The 21,975-nt window shown below is 29.5% G+C and overlaps 1 protein-coding gene across 1 annotated transcript in view; it reads left to right on the plus strand.

Annotated features, from left to right (window-relative positions):
* Positions 1 to 21,975, plus strand: part of Balat (Beta-alanine transporter) — a 923,597-nt gene that overhangs the window by 658,649 nt on the left and 242,973 nt on the right. Inside the window, exon 5 of the mRNA XM_075369712.1 lies at positions 5,975 to 6,143. Coding sequence (XP_075225827.1) covers positions 5,975 to 6,143 — 169 coding nt within the window. The remainder of the gene's footprint in view (positions 1 to 5,974; positions 6,144 to 21,975) is intronic.

Raw genomic sequence — 21,975 nt, forward strand, 5'->3', positions numbered from 1 at the left:
GTCTACTGTTCCACTTATCTGATGTGCATCTGTTACTTGTCTTTTGGCACATCTTTAACCAGAACTAAGTTCTTAGTTTTCGTTTCATTCAATTCACAAGAGGAATTATCTTTTAAGTCTCTACAAGAAATCCCATGTAATCCTTCGCGCAACCGACTATGTTCTCAGCTTATTCAAAGCTTTCTATTGAAAGAACAAAAGTTAAACATAGATAAAGATGTATATATTTCACCAATGCTTTTATGTAAATGTTCTATATTATAATACTCATACTTTCAGGAATTTAGTTTAGATTTTTTTTCTTTTTAATACGAAAAGTGATCGGTTATAAAAATTGGCACAAGATTAACCTATTTGGATTTTCTGTAAGTTAGTGTTTAAAGATTACGTAGTATTTAAGTTAACAACAAAATTTAATCTGTAATTGTTTTATAACTTTACAATCTTGTTTGAAAAGTCTGATGGCTTACTTGACCACACTTTCATGTATTAATTTATCCCTCATAGTAAATTACGAATATAATAAAGAAAAAATTAATATAATATGCATATTACTCCAAAGAAATTTAGAAATTACTGGGAAATTTGTGTAAATTCTATGACAAACACTTTAATTCATTATTAATTAATTTATAATTCCAAATTCTCTCCAAAAACAGTCAAACTAAGCCAGTTTATTTCCGATGTAATTTAAATATACTTATATAAGTGAGTTAAAACGCAGTAAAATGACAGCCATTATCAAGAATTGCCAACACTCTGTGATATACAAACTGAGTAAATTTACGAAAACAAAAATCACCTCTAAAGATGGCACACTGATCATTTTCCAAAATAACAAGCTTATATTTCCAGGAATGCTAAGAAGTATTTATGAATTAAATAGTTTCCCGTTGCTGTATTCACTGAATTGAAATCTAAAATTGAACATTATTACTATTAGAAAAAGAAACTAGGAATAGGAGCTTTAACAAAAAGTGTGAAATAAAATATTATTTATACCTCTCAGATGTGGACCATTAAGTTGAAAATACCGATTAAACTTGGTCATAGAACCGATTCAGTAAAGAATAAAAAATAAATAAAACTACAGCTTATGATTCTAGATAAATTTTATTACAAAAATATTTCATTTTTTATTTGTGTTAATATACCGGAAGTACAAAAAAGATTATCGGTTTTTTAATCTGATATAATAGCTCTTTAATCAACAGTTGCAAACTGTGATTTAAAGATAGAATCACAGGTTTTAGAAACTGTATGATAAGCTACTGTAAAGTTTGTTTATACTATCATTTCATACAAAAATATAACTTTTTCAATTAGATTTATAGTTCAGTGGCGTGAAAGAAGTGAAATAAAATTCTAATTACTAACTCATTAAGTTACCACCGATATTTTAAACTTCCTGTAACATTAAACAATTAAAAGTAATTTCTTTACATCCATCATATTCGGATGAAAAAATTTACTTGTTAAAATAAGCTTCCATATTATAACCATTTTATTACCAATGAAGAAGTAAATCCGTAATTTTAAAAAAAGTGTAAATTAAACTATCTGCACTATCAAAACCAAACATTTGAACGTGCTAAATTTATCTGAAAAAAAATTACTGATTTACCAATCACAAGAAATATTTCAAATTAAATAAAACAATTTTGTACAAAAAGTAACGGATTATTAGAATTATCATCCAATGAAAAAATTTTGTTTTTAAATTTTCCGTTAAAAAATGAGTATATTAAACCTTTCCAAGATAAGTTACTGCCGACCTCCGTGGCGCGTCTCGGCCTTTCACCCGGAGGTCCCGGGTTCGAATCCCGGTCAGGCATGGCATTTTCACCCGCTACTTATTATTCATCTCATCCTCTGAATCATTATCTAACGGCGGTAAATAGACGTACAAGGAAGTCATGTGTTGTTCACATCATATTTTAGCCGGCCTCCGTGGTGCGACTGGTAGCGTCTCGGCCTCTCATCTGGAGGTCCCGAGTTCGAATTCCAGTCAGGCACGGCATATTCACACACGCAAAAAATCATTCAATCATCCTCTGAAGCAATGCCTAACGGTGGACCTGGAGGTTAAAAAAAATTAATTAATTAAAAAATAGATATGTTACTGCCTATAACTGTTAAAAAAATTATACTTTTTGACATTAAAATTACAAAATATAACCGAAATAATAGGCGTATTATCCAGCTTGCCGTTTCCGAACGGGAGTAAGCTAGCTAGGGAAATTTCACGTTAAAATTATCAAAAGTAATTACGTTAAAGTACTCAGATGTTTTGAACTTAATCAATTTCTATTTGTTTGTTTTTGTTTTTTTTTAATTTATTTGAAAATATATTATTGTTCTTGTGAACGAGTTACCACTCTCTGTACTAGTCTTAATAAGAAAGGTACTTAGTCAAACTTTATCAGAAATGTAATCTAAATAATTTTAACTGTTCTTGTATCAATTTCCATCGAAATTATGCTGTTGTTCATAATAACAACGATATAAAAAAAATTAAAAAACAAAAAATGATATTTCTTTGATTTTTTCTCCAGTTAGTTATTTAGCATTATTACCTAAAAATCCATCACATTTAAAAATTATAAATCCGTAAAATTTCATTAGCATTTATTAGAATTTCAACACTTGTGATATTATTAGTAAAATTTAGTACATTGATATTTGAATCATTATCATATTAATATTTCAATCATATTCATATTTGAATCATTGAATATTTATCATTGGTCAACTGTTTATCGCTCTGTTATATTAGATGCGGATTCAGAATATCCCATTCGTAGTTGGCAGTTTTCAGTTCGATACTACTTTATTTTCTTTTCAAATTTATCACAATTTTAACTTCCAGAAGAACAATAAAAATTTAATGCAGATTTGCATTGTTAATAAAAAGAAAAAAGAAATTAATTTTTTTAAACGGCATCAAGAGGTCGATGACCCGTTATTATATTTTTACGTAAAACATAAGAATGTTAAAAATTAATTAACTCTTTCAGTTGAATTGTATCCTAGATTAGATTTTTTTTACTTCTAGTAAAAAAAGTTGTTTTCTGAAAAGTTTTACTGGTCCGAATAAGTATTCGCGTGGTCGATTTTTGTATATCTTGAAATATATTCTTTATTTTAATCTAAAGAATTTTTTAAGCGTTATCTAATTAAATAATTCTATATGATTACTACATAAAAATAACGAAAAATACAAACAAAACATGGTATAAAAAAAAACGAAAGGGGAAATTGCAAATCAAATTACCTGTTACCCCGAAACGGATCTCCGATTATTTAATAATACTTTACATTCACGAAGATAAATTCCTAAACAGCCATATTTTGGTTGAATTCCAGTTTAGCTTATTCTGTTTAGTATACCTCATAACATGAATATTTTGGTTTCTTCAAACGGTAACGATAAATTGTTCTTTACATCAGACAGAAATTCAAAATATCTCAATTCTGAAAACGGTTTATCAAATTTCAGCTAATGTCGTGGAAAATTAGTTAAACATTTTTTTTCGACAGTTTTAAATTTTAATGAAACTAAAATATGTGTTTATAAATTTAAATTTGAACTAAAAAATTAATAAAAGATATTATGATCTTGTTATCCAGAGTTCAGGTTCCCAATTACGATAGGCCGAATTAGGAAATTTATTATCACATTTAAGCTAAGTTTAAGAATTTAAAAAAAAAATGCCAATGTACCTTTTACCATACCATCATATCATTTTACCTTTTACTATTATTAATTTTACTTTGTCTGAAATACGTTAATGTTTTTATTATAGGTTACCAAATGTATATCTCAATAGGTAGTCATTTTGTATACAATGAATAAGTTTTTTCAAATTTCTCTTGAATAACTTTAAATTTTCAGCTAACAGTAATCTATGATACACTATTTTATTGATTTGATAGCAAAAAAAATGCCATTATCATTTATACTTAAAATGAAATAAAAATAAAGAGAATAATTATAAATTGAAATATTTGTTTCTCTAAACCGAACTCCCGATTTCTTGGTTAGAGTTGTATAATAATATGTCTAAATTACTATTGATAAATTTGATTGTTTGGTTGAATTTCAACAAGTCCTATGGCAGTCAATAAATTTTGTTACATGATATTTTTGTATTTGCAATTGGTTTTCGACAAAACGTTATGTATATGTAATCCCAGATTCAGAATAATAGTATCCTAAAACGTTTTTTTTAATTTTTCTAAAATATTTAATATATAAACCATAAAGTTAATTTTATATTAATTTATTACTTTATTTTAAAATATAAATTTTTTATTAAGATTATTTGCTAGAATAGTCGGTAAAGAACAAAGTAAGTACGATTTATTCAATCTTTCAACCTCTCTTTTCGTCATGTTGGTTCCATTTATGAACATATTTTTTGAAGGCCTTTTTTCATATCTGTATATCATTTAAATTATTTTTATATCTCCGTTATAAAAGAAATATTTTTTTTTTTTGTTTCAGTGATTTACTGCACGATATTTTGAGTAATGTAACCTAAATTTTATTATAACTAAGATAACGTGTTGAATTATTTTCACCTTTTAAGTCCATAGTTTATTTTAAACATTGTCCAATTTATTTCATAATTTCACTTTCGTATCAAAATACTGTTTTCTTGAATAAATAATTTTCTTTCTTTATTGAGATGAATGAATTTACAAATATTTGAATGCTAAACGTATCAAAGTAACTGATAATCATCCCTACTTGAGATAATTACACTCTGTTTTCCACAGGAAAAGGCTCTCTAACGTAAAATATATATATATATATATATATATTTTTAGGTATATTTCATAAGAAAGCTACTTATTGTAATGGGTACCATGATTCGACTACCGGAAAATTTCGACATATCTTCGGGTTTAACATCTCCCAGATCCCAAAACCACCGTCAGCTCAAAAGTTTATATATATATATTTCACTTTCTTGTAGAACGATAACTGCCGTAATTTGCGCCAATCACTTTCAAATTTTTCCTTAAAAATAAATCGTCCCAAAATCTCGGTAGAGTTCGTTAACGGCCAAAATCAAACCATGGGAGTGGAAATGGGAGGGGGACTTTTTCGAAAAAACAAACTAACGCTATAACTTTCTTATTAAGTAGAATATCGAATTCGTTTAAAGTTCATACTATTCTTTGGATAAGGGCCTAAAACATGTAAATAAAGCTTTTTGATATCACCAATCACTGGCCCAGGGGGTTGAAAAAATGGGGTTTTGATGACGAAAAAAAGTCATATCTCCCTTAATAGGCACAGTATCGAATCAGTTTGAAGTGGTCATTGTCCTCTAAATATTACCTAAACTTTCGTCTGAAATAATTTTTGATATAATCAACCCTTACGGCAAGGGATGACCAAAATGTTGCTGAAACTGTAAGATGGGGCTTGTCGTATGCTAAACATATGAAACTTTTTTCACATGCAACCATTGTCGTATTGAGTAAATTTGAAGTTTTTCTTAACTTTAAGGTGGAAATCTTTTTTATTCCTTACTTAGCAGCGGTGAAATCTACCTCCGCCTTCCGGCGTGCCGAAAGGGATTTTTTTTTTTGTAAGGAAGTAATTTATAGCTATGTTATGGCTACATGAACGCCATAAAAGAAAATTAAGACAGCCATAAAGAAAATTGAGAATGGAGTGTGATCAAAATAATTATGCACCTTTTCTGTTTTGGAACAGAACGTTTTATAATACTCCAACTTAATTCTGGAAATTACATAAATTATATTCTATGTTAAAAAAATTCTTACATAGTTAATATTTTATTTGGGATTATAGTAAGTTTCCCTTGATTTCTTTACTAACTTTTTTAAATAGAATAATTTTAATATTTTTTTATTACTATGTAATTATTTTAACAAATAAAATATTCATAAATGTACTATTAACATTAAGAATTTATGTTTTTCTTTTGTTTTATAGCAATTGAAGTTGTTGGCCCAGGAAAAAGGACTCTAGTAACAATTTTAACTAACATCGCTTATTCATTGGGATTAGTAGCATTAGCGGGAGTTGTATACTTAGTACGTGACTGGAGACAACTTGCATTGGCAACATCAGTTCCATTTTTAACATTCTTTTTATACTGGTGGTAAGTGTATAATTTTATTTTATAGCATCGTAAGCCGTTAGAATTTTAATTAAATAAACATTTTAATAGTAGCTATTTTGTAGTTAAATAATGTTCCCTTAATGATTCGCTTTCAAATTGTCTAGAAAAATAATAAAAATTACTCTTAACGGATAATCTTATATGTATATATAATTAAACTAAATAAAAGTAATGTTTTGTGTATAACTGCTGTTTGATAAATGTTTATAGTATAAAACAAGGAATAAATACAAAAATAACATCTTTTGTTTAAGGCTAACCCTACATACATATATATAAGAATTAAATTAATACAAAATTCCTAAACGTATAAGGTGTAAGACGTTGTAAAAATTGAAACATATTTAAATTAGTAATAATCTATTTTTTTAAATTAATAATACATCCTTTTTCTAATAAAATAGTAAAGGATTAATTCGTTCCTCCTTTTTTTTTGATAGTAAAGGATTAAGAGATTTTAATGAAATTTAACGCTTATGTATCCAATAACAACTTCTACAAATAAATAAATAATTCAATCTTACTTATGAGTAGAAACAAGAACAAAATTATCAGACTGCATTATTTTTGTAATATACTTTAACAATTTTAGCCATAACTCAGCAGTTTATTAACCGATTTGAAGGAATGAGCTGTTATTTTATTTATTATAAAATACTTAACATTCTGTCTGATAAAACATAATTCTATAAAATTAATTTTTACAAAGCTAACAGTGATTAAAAGTTTATAGATGGCCGCCATTTTGAAATTTTTAAAAGGTAAAACTTTTAAGTTATACATTTTTATTGAAAAAAAAAAAAAAAATGGCGCATGTAGGGAGGCAAAGCGAGATGGCATTTGCCCTACCAGTAAATCACTTTTATTTTAAAAATGAATTAAAATTATTTAAAATAAATAGTAAATATTTTTCTAAACTTTTATATACATACGAGATATTGAGCATACTTTAAAACTAAAATAAATTTTTATCCCCGGTTAGAAATGTTATTAGTTTTTAAGGGATGTTAAAATTGATTGCTGATCTCCGTGGCTGAATAAGGTAGCGTCTCGGTATTTTGTGCAGAGATCCCGAGTTCGAATCCCATAGAATCGTTTCATAAGTTATTAATTAACACCGGACTAACGACCATAGCTCTTAACGCCCGCTCTTCCATAAAAAAAAGGAAAAAAAAATATATATATAATATTTTTTTAATCTAATTCCCGTTGAAATGAAAAGTAACAAACATCATGAAATAAAATATGTTTCATTATTATATCTCTATAACAGTTATTATAAAGAATTGTATTGAAATATCATTTAAATGAAAATGTTTGCTTTTCTGGTTTTATTTAATTTTTGTTTTTTTGAAATAAAGTTAAGCGTGATTACTACAATTTTTATCTGTAATAAAGTTTTATGTATTAGAATATAGAATTAATCCGTAGTATATTAATTTTCTTTGTTTTTTTTTATCTATTTTAAATATTATTTACAAGGAATATCTTTTAATAAAAATAAGAATATCAGCAATTTTTTTCCAATAGAAACGGATTATTTAAAACAAATCGCAGATTTTATACAAGTAATATTTTTTGTTTCATTCATCAGATATTACAATTTAATATTACACCCCAGCAGTTTCAATAAATGTTCCGTAAAAAAAAATTACTTACATATATTGTGAAATGTAATGTGTATATTAAATTCGATATTTTATGATATAACTAAACGAGTAATAATGATGTATTATTTTAAGTGTAGCCATACATGTACTATACTGTATGTATATTTATGAAAGTGTAACGTACATTTTTTTTTTTTTTTTTACATTGGACTTCACATAATATAGCATGTTTTAGTAAATTCTTTCAAGTTACTACGAAATAGAATTTCTTTTGTATCTCGAGGTTATTCAGTGTTGTTTTTATTATGTTTCATTTTTCCCTTTTGAATACTTTAGGGTAGAATTTTTTGTTAAAGTACCCTGGATTTTAGTAACCAAAATATGAAATTAATTACAATCCCTTAAGCAAGCTTTGTAAACAAAAATAATAAATTAATTTATCATTTTTTTGTTGTTTATAATAAAAATATTAATAAATAATAATTATAATTACTTTATTTAATGTTTTGAATATGTATGTACATATATGAACTTCTATTAGCACCCTATTATATTATACTGTACTGTGTTATCTGTAATCTCGAATTAATATTATATTTCTCTAGTTAATATGAATGTTATTTTATCAATTACTTTCTCTTTATAAAAACGTTCAATAAATTTTTAAAATTATCAACTTTTAATGACGACGCCCATTGCTTCATAATTATTTTAATAAAAAAAATCAATTAACTAATTAGTTGGATGATAGATCGTTATTTTTAATTAAATTTTTTAAATAATTCTTTTTTTTCACGGTTTTAATTATTGATTTTCTTAATTGTTATTGAAGAAGTTAATTATTACTAATAGGTTTTGATATGTTTTTCGAAAGGATCATTCTTTACGGATACCATTTCTATAATAAATTATTGAGTAACTTTCAAAAAAGGAAAAAGTTATATATATTTAAATTTATCCTATATCTTTGTTTAAAATATTAGTATTTTAATAAATTCATGTATTTTTTAAGTTTAATATTATTTTTGAAATTAAATATTAAAATATTTTATCAAATATAAAGTGCTAGCAATCTTTTTACGTTTTTTGAATTTCATAAATAATATAGTTGTTTTTTTACTTTCCCATCTATATAGCAGCTATAGCTACGAGTATATAGAAGTGATGGGTCAAAATTGGGTATATCCGGTTTTCACTGAATCTTGACGAATTGACCAATAAGGACCCAGAAAACCGAAAAACGGCATCAAAATTTTCGCGACAGTATGTGCTTATGTACATATGTAGTATTTGCACACGCGCGCGCGCACACACACACACCTATATATATATGTAAGTTGACGTGTAAATCACCTTATATCTCCAGAACTACTAAATCGATTTTGACTAAACTTGGTTATAATATTTCTATAATAGGGGCATTGATGCTATTAAAGTTTCAATTCAAGTGGTCAGGCTGGGAGATGTGGGGGAAAAACGAAAATTATTCAGATTTTGTATAATTAAGATTATATATATATATATATATATATATATATATATATATATATATATATATTTTTAATAATTTTGTGAATATTAATTAAGTAAACAACTTTTGTGAAAAAAATGTTTCGCTAAACTCCACCTCACCCCTAAACATGATTTTAGGTATTGGCTTATAAATCACCTTATATCTCCAGAACTACTCGACCGATTTTCACCAAATTCGTTCAGATTCTTCTATATATGATGCATTGATGCTACAAAATTCAAAAGATCAGGGGAAATAGAGGGGGGTTAACGAAAATGATCCACATTTTGTATCATTAAGGTTATATTTATTTTTTTGATAATTTTGTGAATATTAATAAACAACTTTTTTAAAAAAACTTTTCTGCTAAATTTCACTACCACCCCTAATAATGGTTTTAATTTTGAAGATTTAAAGAAGGCTGTACAAGGGATGATTTTCGTTGCATTTTTTAAAAAATATTTATGTGAACAATTATAAAAAAAATTTATGTAAAAATGTTTTTGCTAAATTACACTATCCCTCCAAAAAATAGTAATAATTATGGAATGTTGTACAGCACAGTATTGTGTGTCGTTTTTGTAGGGGTTTTTCTATTATCATATCGTTGGATCCACAAATTTGTTCCACATCAACGTGGAGTCTTACACAGGCGCCACCCCCTTTACACACCCCACAGCGTTCGGACTGCTGCTTTGGTCGTCTGCTATGTTGTGACTTCACAGATAAGCGATACAATTAAATAAATTAATAATATTTAAAGTGTAAAAATTTATTTATATTGGCCGCTAGTACCGCCACACCCGAGCGAATGAAATACGGTATGCGTGCGTGATTTAGTTGGAATCATTGAATTAAACAAATAAAAAAAATATTGTATTTAAGTAGAATGATAGATATTTTAAATTAAGTTGTGTGTGTATGTAGTTGTTGCTGTACGGCTTACACACAGCCGTGCATCAAAAAAAAAAAGCTGACGGGAAAGTCCTATAACTGTGTTGACAGCTTTTGTAAGGGGCTACTCATAATGTTTTTGCAATTTTTTATTATCAATAATATTAATTATTCGATTATATTTCATTTAGGACATATATATATATATATATATATATATTTTAAATTAATCGATTAATTATTAAACAACTCTTACAATTAATAAATTTATTAAATAAAAATTAATAATAATAGTAACAACAAAACTTTTAATAAAAAAAGTAAAATTTTATTAAATGCGTAAGGTACAAAAAAAAAAAATATTGAAAGTAACAAACTGTACCATATTATGCTTAGTTTTTCAGCTTAAAAAAAAAATCGATTTTAAGAGCCACTTCATTAAAGAGTCAAATGCTGATTAAATAAAAACAATTCTCGTTTTCTTTAAAAAATATTTATTATACGTAATTGTACAGAAATGATAAATTATGCCTAATTTAATTTAAATAATTTTCATTAACTAGTTTATCATTACGCAAGTTTCTAAACAGTTAAGTTATTCTCACCGCCTGTTTTCCGACAAAACTCATCCATCACTGTTCTACATTATCCTCTAATGATCTAACCACTGTGTCCGCTGGTGTGACATAGGAGAAAAGTAACTGTCTCACTCATTGTTACCCTTACACGCAGTATTCACTGCTTTCTGTAATTGTTAAGTGGCAGCATTAATGTTTATTGCACAGGGTTATTGCATAGTACGTATTATTAACCAGACCCAACGGTTTTGTTCCCACGTAGTTTAGATTATAAACTCAACGTAATTCATGATCCTTTTACATCGACCTGATTGCGGTTTGTTCATTAGAAACAAACAGCTTAAATAATAACATCCTAATAACAGATATATCGCTTTTTCAAAGAGCATTTTTATAATACTTAGCCTATTTTTACATCTAATCTCATTTTAAATGAATTTTTTCTGTATTCGAATTATATTTTTTTAAGTACATTTCCTTCTTACGTTAAAGAAAATGGTTAATTGTGTTTGTATTTAAAATAAAATATTTTTTTACTTCATTTTTTAATTTACAATCGATTCCAATTTCCCAGAACCATAACTAAATTTGAATACAAGAAAATGACACGCAAATTTTTTTTTGAAAATAATAATTAAATATATATATTTTTTAATAATATTATAAACGTTTTATTTTAAACACGATTAAAAGCTGATATTATAAGGCTTTAAAATTTATAATAGTAGAATTTTTTTATTTACTAATAATTCACTACAAAACTTACGAAGTTATGTTACTAGACGCTTATTTTCAAGTTGTACGAATTCAAACGAGACTGTTTACTGCATTGTGACGTTAGTAGGACTGAAAATTTTCTGCGATTCACCGTAAGTGGAAATATTCTCAGTCAAACGCCGTCTTATAAGGGGGAATCTTTTTTCCCCTTACTCGTAATTAAATCTGCCTTAAATATGTATATATGAAGAATATTAACTTAAATGTTATTTATTTAAGTTTACTTTCCTCTTGATTGGATAGAATTAGATATACCAAAAAGATATATTTTACTTAAAAATATTACCTTTAATAATTTCTTGGATTAACCAATCAACTAAACAGACTTTTTTTTGTTTTGCGTTGGAAAAGGGAAAATCTGCAACCAGACGCTCAGCGGCCCGTATTGCCGGCTATATACGGTTTCCTGCCGAAGCAGGGACCCTCTAAAAACCTTCCCTCCTCACACAACGCGAAAATGGGATTACCTTAAGATATACTTTATCTTCGCGCGTGTCAACGGAATCACCTGTGCTGCCTTCAAGTAATAGCTTCCTAGTGTACCTCAGGGGCATCCAGCGGAGGCGGTCCTGTTGGACCCCCGCCCACCACCGAAGGCTGGCCTTCCATCGCCACTCTCAGACCAAGCATTCCTTATGTTTCGTCCTCTTCTTTCATTTTTGCAGATATGACTTCTCTGAACCAACTAGTACAGCAGTTCAACCCGCCCTCAGAGGTGAACATAACATTCACTATATCTTCAGAGGAGCACTCTCCTCTGAACGGTCATATTGGCCATATTTAGGGCACCTCAGAAGCGCGTGTTCAGCATTATCAACCTGCCCACAATACTGAAAGTTGGGGTCGTCCGCCTACCTCTCTTACACAGGTATTCATCGAACGGTCCATGACCCGAAAGTCACTGGACCTTCAAAAGTCAATTTCACTCTATCTCCTGCCAAGCCACGTCCTGGCGAAAGGTATTAATCTATATGTCCAACACCCAGTTGAGGCATCCATCTTTCCCGCCATTTGTTCAACAGCGTGTTCCTAGCCACCGACCTCTCTATTCCATGGTATGTGGAGCAACGCTCTTCTGCCAGTGGGATCACCGGTGGCATCCCCGCTATGACCAGCACTACCTCCAGAGAGACAGTGCGGTAAGCCTGCGCCACCCGGATAGATAATATTCTGTATATCCTTTTAATTTTCAACTTATTTCGCGCTATCCCCAATGTCCCACACTAAACTGGCGATGCGTATAGGATCATTGACGTTACCGTGGTAGCTATTAATATCCGTTTAGCCGTTCTGAGCCCCCCGACGTTTGTCATTAATTTTCATAGCGCTGAGAACACCCTCTCCTCCTTTTTGCAAGTTTCGTCAACTATTTGCATGATGCATTACCTAGTTCTGTAAAGCCAAACACCACCAAGGTGTCTGGTTAAGCCCGATAAATATCTGGCTCTACCAGAAGGGGTAAACTCAACTCCCTCCAAACTGACAGAGCTTAGAAATACGTCTCCTTCCCGGCATAATTACCATCTCCGTCTTACTAGTCAAGACCTCCAGACCTCTCTTTGCCATCCATCCCACCAATCTCTCCAGAATTAGATCAGTCAGTGGTTTAACTTCTTCCATCCATCGTGCCATTACAACAACCACAAGGGCGTCGGCGAAAGCGGTAAGTTCCACCCCAGGTGTGGTCCTTATGTCTAACAGACAGTCGTAGGCCATGTTCCAGAGCAGGGGCCCCAGTATTGATCCCTAAGGCACCCTTCGCTCTACGACCACGACTTCCTCCTCCCCTCCCTTAACTATACGAACTTATAAATCACACAACGTTTCACTTAGAATTCTCTAAGCTTCTTCAGATGACAATACACATTCATACACATGTCTACAAAATGCTCTTACATACTAAGAAATTAACTGGTCTACCAATTCTACATGACAATACTTTATCCCCATCCTTGTTGTAATAGATCTCCCTACTCATACCAAACTCATCGTATCTTTAGATAATTATCTCTTTATATAACCTGATTGCTATTTCCTGTGTATGGAAAACTTTACAATACACATATTTTTCTCAAAAATTACGAACGTTAAACAATATTTTCCTTAAAACTAAATTTCAATACATGATTTTTTAAATTAAATTAACATATATGTTGCTTAATCCGGCTATGTCCGTTCTATTGTTGACTGCGTTTGTATTTTTCTTGATGTATATAATTTCTAGAGTGGTCCCTTTAAATGTATTTTGTTCTTTGTCTAATATTTTGTTGCTGTTGAAATCGAACGAGTGTTCATGTTGTATTGTATGTTTTGTGACTGCTGTCACTTCCTTTTTTCTATATTTATGGACTTTTATTCTTTTTCAAGGTATTGAGAAGTTTGTCCAATGTACAACGCGTAACAATCTTTACACCGAATGCTGCATACTACGTTGACTTGATTTTTTCTATCGGCGATTTTAATTTAGAAAACATACTATAGCAATCAGTTTATATAGAATATTAATTATCTAAAGATTAGATGAGTCAGGTATGAGTAGGGGGATCTATTACAACAAGGGTGGGGATGAAATATTGTTATCTAGGATGGATGGACCAGTTAATTTCTTAGTATGTAGGAGAATTTTGTATGATGTGTATGAATCTGCATTGTTACCTGAAGAAGCTTAGAAAATTCTAAGTGAAACGTTGTGTATTTAATTTATAAGTTTGTATAGTGATTGGATAACTCAAAAAATTAAAAAAGATAACATTTTTAAGTAAATTTATCTTTTTATTATATTTATATATGCTCTGGGCTTGCAACAATTAGAGGAAGAATGTTAAAGAGTTGTATTACAAATCTAGATTTTAATGTAGTCTCAGGGTTACAGCTTACGTATGGATCGGTGTAACATTAATACAACATTTGAAAATAATTATATTTCAGAATTTTATTAAACATAAAACCAAGACAGAGTAGTTTAAAATATGAAAAAGTTGAACATGGATATTCTTGAAAAATTAGAATTATTACGAAATTTAATAAGTTAATATATAGGCTATGTTTCCACGAACATTTGTTGGGAGATATTTTATTGTAAGGTAATTAAGGAAATTTACGATGTAAAAGAAAATTGTATAACCAAATAGCTGTCCTAAAGAGTTAATTTTATAAATAATTAATATGGAAAGCTTGGAATATTTTAAGGTAAAATGAAATATAATTAAATAAAATACAAGCCAGTTCGTTTAATTTAATATTAGTGATAATTTAATGAAATCTGTTTTGGTTACAAAGATTAAATTAAGTAAAAATTAGAGCACTTTTAATAACTTAAACAGAGTACAAAATAACGATGTAATTTCTTTAAATTTAATTAACAAAAAGTTTTAAATAGCTTAAAATGTTTGCAGCCGCAAAATTAAACTGTAATTTTAATATCAACTGTACTTTCACTGAAATAAATTAAAAAAATCTTACATAAAATTTCAAAGAAGTTTTTTCTTTGTGTATATACTTGTAAAAGAAAAAGTATTAAGTATATTATACATATAAGTAACCCAATTTTAGAGTTTACACATTTAATTTAATATGAGATAATAAACTTTAGTTACCAACTTCAATCTTTATAAAAGAAAATAAATTTCTTCTTTTATCGGTTTACGAGTAATCCAGCCACTTAGAACTAGCTTGAAGCAATTCTCTGCATTAAGGAATCTAGAAGATAGTATATTCAATTGTTTTAGTCTTCATTTATCCATTTTATTATAAAGGAGATGAACTTTGTCACTAAATCTCGAGTAAAAAACTCATTTCTGATGAAAAAAAAATTGCAAAAAACTTTTCTTTGTAATATTTTTATCTTAGCTTGTATTAATAATACATTTCCTAATTAAAACTACGTTTAGTTTTAATTTCTCGTTTTATTGGTTGTTGGTTGTAAATTAACAGCGCTATCACAAAAGTGGTCAGTTTAAAATTGAAAAAGACTGACTGTTAATTGTAATTCAGCTTACAATTTGTTCTAAAATACTATAATTTCAAATAAAATATAAAGCACAGTTTAAACAGATTTAAAAAAGTTTCTGTTCATAACATCTGAGGAAGGTAATGTGTGCCGAAACAGGTACTGTGATTTTTTAATATAAATTGCAAAATCGAATAACATATTTTGTTTATTTTCTTTTGTTAAATTCTATTAAAATCTATTTGTTAAAATCTACTGACGGCGGTACTAAACTTTTCCTGAACTTGAATAAAGCTTTACATTTAACGTCATGAATGTATTAGTTTATAATTAATTACTTTTTAATAGTGAAACTTGATTTAATTCATACTTAACAGAATATGAGAAAAGTATACCTAAATTTTATATATTACACCAATGAAAATTGTTAAAAAATTACAGAAATTCAGCTCCACACTAAATTTCTTACCTACAGTGACGTAAAGTATGATTACAAAATTTAAAAGGAGATTTTACTGTTTTGGTGCAAAATTTCTTAATAAATTAATAGCTTTCTCTGTTATGGAAACAGAATGAAAACTATTTCCTCTCTACAAGAACTTCAATTAAACTAAAAAAAAAATTTTCAAGTTGATATGTTGATAAAGGAAAATTTAAAGAATTCCAATGTTTTTAGCTGGACCATAAATTAACCACTCCTGTAACATCGGCTGACAGCATCAAGATATTAAAATCCATAAAACAAGTGGTCAGCTTAAATTTCCAAAAGACCTAAAATTAACTTATAATTGGACTTACTGGCAGGGATAATGGACTGTAATAGCTATAATTATTTTCTTTATTCTCACGAAATTAATTTTCATTTATATATATATATATAAATATATACTAAAGTAACCTAATTCTAATGTAATTTGACGTATATAAATGTAATACAAATATTTTATACTTTAAATATATATATATATATATACTTTATATATATACACACACATATATATACTACTAGCAATAGGAGGTGGTTCACCATCTACGTTTTCAAATAGATCGATGCATTACATCTCCTTTGATAATTTTTATGATGTTGAATAATGGCCATTGATGTTTTACAAGGGAATGCTTAGTCATATAAGCATCTTAAATACTCTTTTTCTCAACTTAATAAAGCAATTTTCACGCATCTGCATACGGATTATTTTGTCGTAACCGTACTTGATATATGTAACAGACATTCTTTAAACAGACTTATTTCTGTCAATTTAATTCTTTAGACTGCAGCTTCAACAGGATTAAGAATGTATAATTGAGCATATTTGCGCGGCTCACCATTATTAGGGTGCTGTACTCCAGAACGGTGACATATCCATTAATTCTAATACAATAAGATACACAAACTAGTGAAGGAGTCATTTTTCCTGCTATCGAAGCAAATGCCAGAGAACTATTTATTGAACCTATAATTTCCGTAATGTTTTTCGGAATTCTCTTGTCATTTTGCATACGTAGTTGAATTAATAGGGAAATACGGATGCGGTTTAGTTTAATTATTCCTTTTCAGCAAATCGTTATGTCTATGATATATATTTTATATATATATATTTTAGTTTCATTTTAATTGCTGCAGGCGATTTTCTTGTAAACTATGTACAATTCAAAAATATCACCTACACAAAAGTTACTCAGATTGGCGGGGAAAATCTCATGGTACCTTTGGATTTTGCCGTGTACTTTACTTTCACCTTAATTCAAGTTTAACACGATTTTTTCAAATGGAATGACGTATCTTTGACCCCATAAATGAAAAAAAAAAAAAACAGAATCAAAGTTTGTTTCTTTTCATTGGTGGCATAAAAAAATAAGTCATTCCATTTGAAAAAAATCGTGTTAAACTTGAAATAAGGTTAAGGTCAAATCCAAGGTCACCGTGAGCTGTTCCCTTCCAATCTGAATGCTTTTTGGTAATTTTCTTGTATTGTGCACAGTTTACGAGAAAATCGCCTGGGACTATTAAAATGAAACACTATTATATATATATATATATATATGGTTATTCTAGATAAGTTTTAAAAAATAATAGGAATTTAATAAAAATTAATGTAAAAATAGTATGGTCTTTATTTTTGTAGCTTTTTACTCACATACGCACGCACGCACACACACGCACACACACACACACGCACACACACACACACACACACACACACACACACACACACGAATATATATATTAGCAGACCCGACAATGCTTTGCTATTGCTAGATTTGAGTATGTATATAGATTAAATGAATACAATTGAAAGTTTTTAAAACATTAACAAAATGAACATTACGGAACTTCAAAAAATGTAATCTTTCCCTTTTCCCTCCTCCTTTACTTTTCCCCTTTTCCTCATTTTCATTTTCACCCCGCTCCCTTCCCCTTCCTTTTTGCCATTACCCTTTTTTCTCATTTTTCCTTCCCATTTCCTTTTCCCGTTTTCCCTTTTTTCTTTTTTCCATTTTCCCCTTCTTCCCTTTTACCTTTTTCGATTCTTCACATTTCTGATTTTTCCCTATTTTCCTTTCTCCCATTTTTCCTTTCTCCTTTTTTCCCCGCGCGTAAATCAGTCCAGTAGTTTTATAGTCTATGACGGACAACACATATCGGAAACATTGAAATGGAATCGTAAAATATTTAGTATAGCGTGTGTTGGTTTTACGTCCAACAGATAGCGCTGTTTTTTTAAAAATAGCATGTTTTTATCTGTCATAGGTGTGACATTTTAGGTAGATAAATAGTAGGTATATAAAAACACGCGCGTATTCGAATGCAACGTTGTGTCAAAATTTCAAAGCAATCGGTAAAACTCTTAAGATTTTGAACAAACGAACATTTACATTTTTACTTAAATAGATAGATGTGTGTGCGTGTGTGTGTGTGTGTGTGTATGTATGTATGTATGTGTGTGTGTGTGTGTGTGTGTGTGTGTATATATATATATATATATATATATATATATATATATATATATATATATATATATATATATATGTATATATATATGTGTGTGTGTGTGTGTGTGTGTGTGTGTGTGTGTGTGTGTGTGTGTGTGTGTGTGTGTGTGTGAATATAACATGTACAATATCAATGATTTTAAAGAACTAGATATATCAACTAACCCAATTATTTATATTTATAATAACTTTATTGTATTCAATGAATGGATGCATACAATTTATGTTTAATATAACTTTGACTATGACCGAAAGGGATCTTCGTTTAAACCACAACTATAATTTTACGGACCATGACATTTAAACTCCGCTAGCTTAACGAAAAGTTAGTCTAAGGAACTGTTGTGTTTACTAAAAGTTAATTATTACGGTCAACGAAACTCAATGTAAACCAAAATTCATGATGTAACAAATTTCCTGATAAAATTAATAATAATAATAGTAATTTCTGCATTAGATAATTAAATTTTACAAATTTTCCGTTATAATTTCTTGTTCCTAATTTTCTATCCCAATAAAAAAAGTAAAATTAAATGTAACCGATAAAGGCTATTTATTTTCTAAAATATCCAACATTACTCGGTTTATAAATTTTAAACAATTCTTATGCTTAAGTCTTCTTATACGAAAAACAACCAGTTATAAACATTTTGAGAGTAAATTTAATTTTCAAAACTTTAGCTATTTAACTTTTGTTATAAAATTAGAAATAAAACAGCTTCTTATGTAACATGTTAGTAAAATGCTTAGATGTAATTATACAATAGTCATAATTTTTGTTTTAAAAAGTCTTCTATATAAAAAATAATAATAATCTAAACAAAATCAATAAAGATTGAAATATATATCTATTAAGTTGTAGAAAATATCTGGAATTTTATAAAAATCAATGTAAAAAATTGTACGGTCTTTATTTTCATAGATAATGATTTTTTTATAATATTCTATTAGTCTACAGATATTTATTATAGCTTTCTATTCAAGAATTGTACGAAGCTGCGTTCCTTCTTTAAGTAATGAGTGTATGTTAGCTTGTTACCTCAATAGATCAAGTTGTGTAATTAATTAAAGCCAAATAATACCGTAGATATGTTATTAATTATAGCCGAAGATAATTTCATGGAGCCTTCAGCTTAACATGTAAACGGTTTGGTCTTTATTCAACTTATCAGTTTCCAAAAAAATATAAAAATCTTCGAGGAATTTTTTTTTATGAGATGTAAAAAATTCATCCTGAAAAATAAAATATAATTATTTTTAAAAAAAAGGAAAATTAATCCCAAATCTAATCGATATCGGTAAACCAGCATGTAATACAAGAAAATTATGTAATAGTTGAAGAACAAGAATACATTTTAGCTGCAGCTAATTAAAACGTGGAAGGCTGAGAGGATCCTGAAGTTATCAGGCGATAAGACCAAGGCTATTTTGATGAAGGGAATTCAACCAGTATCTTCTGCCCCCGTTAAATATTTAGGTGTGTGGCTAGATAGGAGATCTTTCCAGCACCACATTAAGGAGACCATTTCGAGAACCGACATGTTGGTGGGCTCACTGGGACATATACTGAGTAATAACACCGTTGGGCCAAGGTACTCCGAAAGTCTCCGAGCTACATACTAAGTCACTCTTGTAAGTTCCGGGAGCACACAGATATGTCATCACTGGGTACCACAGTGGGTAGGGTCTCTGTGAAGAAACTGACAGAGCCCGCCCCACCACGACAGATGGTGAAGGCGGCAGGCAGCACATTTGCGGATCTTCTTCGCACTCTAAAGGACTCCGTGTCGTCGGGCGAAAAAGGTATACTCTCGGCGCGTCGAGGTCACGGAGAGGATCTTCACATCAGAGTTACGGACACTGGAGACCTGCTGAGCAGCTACGCCGGCAAATTTTGGACAAGGTGGAGGGCACGACAGTTACGGGTGGTAGGAGCGTTCGACGTGTTCACTTGCTCATAAAGGACGTAGACGCCTTTACCTCCAAGGTGGATTTAGTGGGTGATATCCGCAAGACAGCTGGAGACTCAGTGATGACAGATGTCCTCTACCTGCGGTCCTCATTTGGGAATAAAAAAGTGGCGACAGTGGCGGTCCCGCTTCTGCTCGCGGATAGATTGCTGAAGTAGGACCGCATCCGCATTTCAAGAAGGTCATTTGAGAAGCGTTGCTATAGATGTTTAAGGGATTAGATACCGGGCTGGCTCCTGCGGTGGTCCCGGTAGTCGAGGACATTATTTCAAATGTGGGATTGCGAGGCATCTACGTAAGGGTTACCCAACGGAGGCCAAATGTGCCCTTTTTACTTCTCGGGGGCATTCTCTCGGGGGACGTAGCTGCAGGACCAAACCCAAATAATGAGGTGCTTTTCCTGTGTTTTGGGGAAGACCTGGGTTGGGACAACCCTGTCCAGAAGGGGTGAGAACGTCAGTTCTTGAATAGGCAGTTTCAGGTGATGACACCATCTGCAGCTGTGTTAATGCATGGTATCGGGTCTAGCTCCAGTGGGAGGGACAAATGCTGATATGAACTCAAAAAAAAAATCCTAAAACAAAATATACAAGACAGAACTACCTATATAGCGCAATTACTAAAAAAAAAGCTTTTTTACTTATTTATTTATAGTCAGCGAACACACAAACATCATGGAATGACAAAGGAGTCAAATTCAACATCAATATAACTGATACTGTGCGATAGATTTATTAAATCAAGTAATTAAGACGAATATATAGTCAGTAAATCTTTAAAATTAATCTAGGAATTGCCCCCCAATCCATTGAAGATAAGATTAAATCAGAAATTTTTAGAAAAAATTTAAAAAAATATTTTGTTTCATCCAAATATTTTGATGAAACTAAATATAATAATGCGGTTGAATAATAAAAATATCATTATCGAAAAAGTTACATATTTGAAAAAAATATATATTTTAATCGGAGCATATTTATAATAATCTTTATATAAAACAATTTTAAGAACTTTTCAATCCATCTCGTAGAATATTATGTCTAAAATCTAGTTTCAGTGATTGTTGTTAGACGATTGTTAGAAATCCAATTTACTTATTTTAATTAAATATTTTAACTATTTAAAATATTTTAATATTTTAATTTTTATTTATTCATCCACCCTTATTTTTCCCTGAAAATTTGTCTGAAATTACGTTAAATGAATGAAAGCCTTCTAAAGGATTTTGGTAATAAGCCTTCTTTATTCCTCTTTGTTTATATTCTCTCAACAAACCAACCAGCGTTTATCTAACATAATCCCTTAAATCTATAAAACTCTTATTTAATCTAGGTTGTTTGTGTGTACAAATTACGTATCTTTGTTCACTATTTATTTACCTTTACTTAACGGTAAGCTTAAATGTTAGTGCGATTAATGGATCAAGAACGGACAGTAATAATTTGTGGTTAAAAGAAAACAAAGCTTGTATTACTAAAGATAAACTCATTAATATTACACCATACTACACTGAAGTATTAATTATA

Source organism: Lycorma delicatula, chromosome 6 (assembly GCF_047948215.1).
Source record: "Lycorma delicatula isolate Av1 chromosome 6, ASM4794821v1, whole genome shotgun sequence".
Taxonomy (NCBI): domain Eukaryota; kingdom Metazoa; phylum Arthropoda; class Insecta; order Hemiptera; family Fulgoridae; genus Lycorma; species Lycorma delicatula.